Source organism: Primulina eburnea, chromosome 5 (assembly GCF_022965805.1).
Source record: "Primulina eburnea isolate SZY01 chromosome 5, ASM2296580v1, whole genome shotgun sequence".
NCBI classification, from domain to species: domain Eukaryota; kingdom Viridiplantae; phylum Streptophyta; class Magnoliopsida; order Lamiales; family Gesneriaceae; genus Primulina; species Primulina eburnea.
Window position 1 is genome coordinate 12,089,035 of NC_133105.1, and position 4,532 is coordinate 12,093,566.

The window sequence follows — 4,532 nt, forward strand, 5'->3', positions numbered from 1 at the left end:
CCAAAATAGAATCCAAAATAGCGCCCCGGTTGGATGGCATAGGGACAGCAAAATAGCGTGAAATGCTATTTTGCTGTCCCGGTTGGAGATGCCCTTCGTAAGTCAACTGACTTCTCAAGCGACAGCTTATTCATTATAGTTTAACTTATTAGCATGATTTCCGTGTTATTGTGTTAGCCCAAGATTTACCCAATGCACATCAAATATTAGTGGTTATGAGTTCTCATATCATACAAAATATATGTATTTAAACAATAAATGCATAAATTTTTTAATTTATCAAAAACACAAGTCTCAAAATAACAAGTTGTGTAGAAGAAAAACTTTTGTGACCTTTGTTGAGTAAAATGATCTATTAGTCACAAACAAAGAAAAGTTACGGAACAAATTTTATTTAGATATCTTCACAGTTTAGTTTTTTTTTTTTTTTTTTTTTTTTTTTTTTTGTGTTTAAGAATTGTATAGTTATATAAAATTTAAAAGTTAAAATTTTAAAAAAATAAACTTAAAATTCAATAAAGAAAATGCAATTCTTCCTTTTATAGGTTTAAAACTATGAATATTTAAAAACGTTAATATCAGTGATTCATTTTGCCTCTTTAGTATGCATTTTTATACACCATATTATCACCGTTTCCAATAACATGAAATATTATAATTTGAATCATATATCTTTTATTATTTTAAAACACCTACTGCTTGAATGATACATAAAATTTTTAATGCTACAATACATGTAAATTCGAAACTAAAATAGATATGATTAAGGTACATGCAAGTAAAATCCTAGGATGGAGGGGAAACCTCATCATTTTATAAAAGGGATTCCAGAAAAAGTTTGATCAGTATATTCCTCGTACTCCAATCCAAAAAACTGTCTCAAGAAGAACTCCTCGTATGGTATTCGCTGCTCGAAAAAACGCCAAGCGACGAATGCAAATGCCAGAGTCGATAGCGGATTACAAACCATGATTTGAGTACCAACGGACCAAATCAAGAACCCGCAGTAACTTGGATGCCGAAGGTACCTATATACTCCATGTCTTATCAATACATGATGCTCCTCGTGATGAATCTTTATGAGATGAGTAAAGGATCTACCGGCTGTAATTATAGCCAGCTTTCGTATAATTTCTCCGAAAACCACCATGGCGAGGCCTATGTTGCTTAGTAACCAGCGCTCCTTCAGCTCAGGGAAAAAATAAATTTCGACCAAATACTCAATCAAGGAAAGGACCATTGCCAATACGTAGTTTTTGCTGATTAAAAGAGACTTGAGGGTTACATTGTTTTTCCCATGAATGGAAATGGCAAGAATATATTCAGAACAATGGAAGAAGATTATAGCTAACAACATTTGCAGTAACTGCCGGCACATTGTGAAGAAGATGGTATCTGTCATTTTTTCAAAACTCAAATAAACAATTTTTTCCTCAGAAGATAAATAGAACTCAGGTAGTGAATAGTCCCTCAAACAAGGAAATTTGGGTAGGCTATGTTGGAGATTTTGTCACACCTGAAATCATTGAAGAGAAGTAAGATACCAGCGATGGAATCAACGGCTCTATGTCATCGAAAATATGCATTAACATTCCTGCATATAGCGTAATCAGAAAACGAGAAAAGTTGGTACGCTATATCAATACATATCTCCACACTTTGATATTGATCATAAATCTGATGTTGTTCAAGATAACCTACAGGCTATACAACAGTTAGTAGTGTTCATACAAAATGTGGAAGTAACATTTGCTCTCAACCTTTTTCCCTTTCCCACGAACATAACAGATTGTTTTTTTCTCTCAAAAAGTTTCAAAAATAAAGATTGGATCGGCATTCTTGTAATCCACAGTTCCACATAATACAAACCATAAACCAACTGCAATACATACCCCTGTAAGTTGAAGCCTTTTACAGCACATAGGATGAGGCACACAGCAGTATGAGCACAAGGTTTGTGAGAGATTTATTTCGGCACAGCAGGATAAGTTTATCGCGAAACTTATCTTCTCGCTCACACAGATACCAAAAGGATTTCATATATTAAAATTAACCTACCAAAGACATTTGCCAAACTTATCATCTAGCTTGTAGAAAATTTTCAATGCTCAACACTGCTCTTATTCGTTTCTCGCATTACATAATCCAAACAAACAGGTAAACTTCGACGCAGAACAGTTTGTGCAAGTTGATTCACAAACACCACCCCGAGAAGTTATATGTTCCACGAAGTAAATGAAGAATGCCAGCTATAGGATTAAAGAAAATATACGAAGCCCACAATTCACAAGTGGAACCAAATTATAAACATAGTTATCGTCTCAGCCTCCGGGAATAAACAAGGCTTTGCAGTATTGACCACATTTTCTTACCAGATTTTTCCCTAAAAAAGAGAGAAGTCAAATTGCAAGGACCACAAAATACTATAAACTGAGAATATATATTTCAATTTCAAAAATCCAAAATTCCCAGAAAGTGAAAAAAAATTAGGGCATATGAAATTAAAATATGCTGCAGATCAAGAACCGAAGCTTACATATGCTGTGAGGAGGCGGCGACGCCTACTGCTCCAAGGTTTAGGCGAGCTGTGGTTGGAATCTCGTTAATATTGGTATTATTAATATAAATATTATATATACTAGTTTGTACATATTTTATAATTAATTTCACGTATCATAATTAAGAAAAATAATTAGTCATTAAACTCAAATTTTGAAATAGTGAAGTTTTAAAAAAATAAAACAAAAATATCGGAGTTGTTGAATAAAATGTGGTAAAAATTAGGGTGTCAATCGGGTGGGTTGGGTCGGATTTCGGGTCAACCCACGAATTTTTTTTATTTTTTTTTCAACCTGAACCTGAAGCAACCCGAAAACCCCCAACCCGAACACGAACCCGTGTAACCCGACTCAAGCCGTCTAACCCGCCTAACCCGAATTTTATATTTTTTTTAATTTTTTAAAAAAATTAATGAAAAAAATTCAAAAAAATAAAAATAATATTTTAATTTAAACACATAATAAAAAAATTTCGATTTAAATTTGAAAGTTTAATCGTAGAAAATTAAAAGTATATTTACTAAATCAAATAAAAAATTGTTAAAAAATAAAAATATGCAAAATAAATATTAAATGATGAAAATTTATCATATAAATATACAATAAATTTTGTTCAAACATACAATATATAAAAATATATGTAATATTTTCAAAAAAAAAGTTCGCGGGTCAACCCGCGACCCAACCCGAAACCCGCATAACATGGTACTAACCCGAATCCACCCAACCCGACGAAAAACCCCAACCCGAACCTGATTTTTTTCGTGTTGGTCGTGTCGGATTGACGGATCATGTCGCATTTTGACACCCCTAGTAAAAATGGAACTCGTGACTTGGATTTAGGAAATCGACATTTTATCCGATAAATTATAGTTATCTTTCATTAAAAATTTGACATTTTATTATTATCAAAAAATATTAAGGACAATTTTGAAATATTAAAAAAAAAAACCTCACCAAAAGTAGTTATATTAACCCTCTCCTTTATTAATAGTGTATAATATATATATATATATATATATATATATATATATATATATATATATATATATATATATATATATATATATATATATATATATATATATATATATATATATATATAATAGAGTGGGTCTCATGTGAGACCGTCTCACGGATCTTAATATGTGAGACGGGTCAACCCTACCCATATTCAAATAAAAAGTAATACTCTTAGCATAAAAAGTAATATTTTTTCATGGATCACCCAAATAATAGATCTGTCTCACAAAAGTGATACCCTACACACCATTTACTCGGTGGGCGCCGCTGAGTTGGCGCCCACCTCATTTTTTTATATTTTTTTAGTAGTTTAAAAATAATTATAAACAAAATTTTAAGGTTCAACACCTCCCTTCTCCACCACAACCCATGCGCAATCGGCTACCTCCACCGAGCACCACCACCGCTGTCTCCCGCAGCCAAGAGAATCTCCCTCCCAAAAAATAATCGATCGACACTTACCCACCACTTCACCGGCCCAATCTCCGTCTTAGGATCGAAACTCATCCACCACCCGATCTCCGCCATAGTTTCCCAATCTCCGCCAAAAACCAAGGTATGCACCGCTTAACTCTCTTCTTGTTCGGTGGTCCCTGAAGTCGACGGTAGCGGTGACCGCTACGCTACTCGCGAGATCGTGACGTCACGGTGCCGCACAGAGGAAGTGGAGCCTGGGAAATTCATCCGAAAGTGCAATAACACCGAACAGATTTTCAAAGATTGCATTGGGAGGTACAAAGTTATGATGCAATTTGATGGTGTTTTCTATATTTTTGGTTCTTTTTTCACCTTTCTGCTTGTTCTTAATATAAATAATGAATTTGTATTTAATTGTTGTTACACTAGGGAGTCAAAATTTCTACCGACATTTAGTAATTTGGTGGTTTTGGGGTGTTCTATTTTCTGTATTTTATATTTTCAGTTAGTGTAAACATGCTGAATTAAGGCAGA

At 33.6% G+C, this 4,532-nt stretch overlaps 1 protein-coding gene across 5 annotated transcripts; it reads right to left on the reverse strand.

Annotated features, from left to right (window-relative positions):
• Positions 1–650: 650 nt before the first annotated feature.
• On the reverse strand, positions 651–2,578 carry LOC140833018 (protein-S-isoprenylcysteine O-methyltransferase A-like). 5 transcript variants are annotated; one of them, XM_073197381.1, is made up of 3 exons: positions 2,537–2,552; positions 1,517–1,594; positions 651–1,395 (listed from the first exon to the last, which is right to left on the reverse strand). In XM_073197381.1, exons 2-3 carry the CDS (start codon positions 1,590–1,592, stop codon positions 809–811), a joined length of 663 nt encoding a protein of 220 aa, XP_073053482.1. In that variant the 5' UTR covers positions 1,593–1,594; positions 2,537–2,552; the 3' UTR covers positions 651–808. The 5 variants fall into 5 exon arrangements, with proteins under 5 accessions (XP_073053482.1, XP_073053481.1, XP_073053485.1 ...); XM_073197380.1 differs by lacking the exon at positions 2,537–2,552 and adding an exon at positions 1,893–2,359; XM_073197384.1 differs by lacking the exon at positions 1,517–1,594 and having other exon boundaries at positions 651–1,516; positions 2,537–2,578.
• Between the last annotated feature and the right edge of the window lie 1,954 nt (positions 2,579–4,532).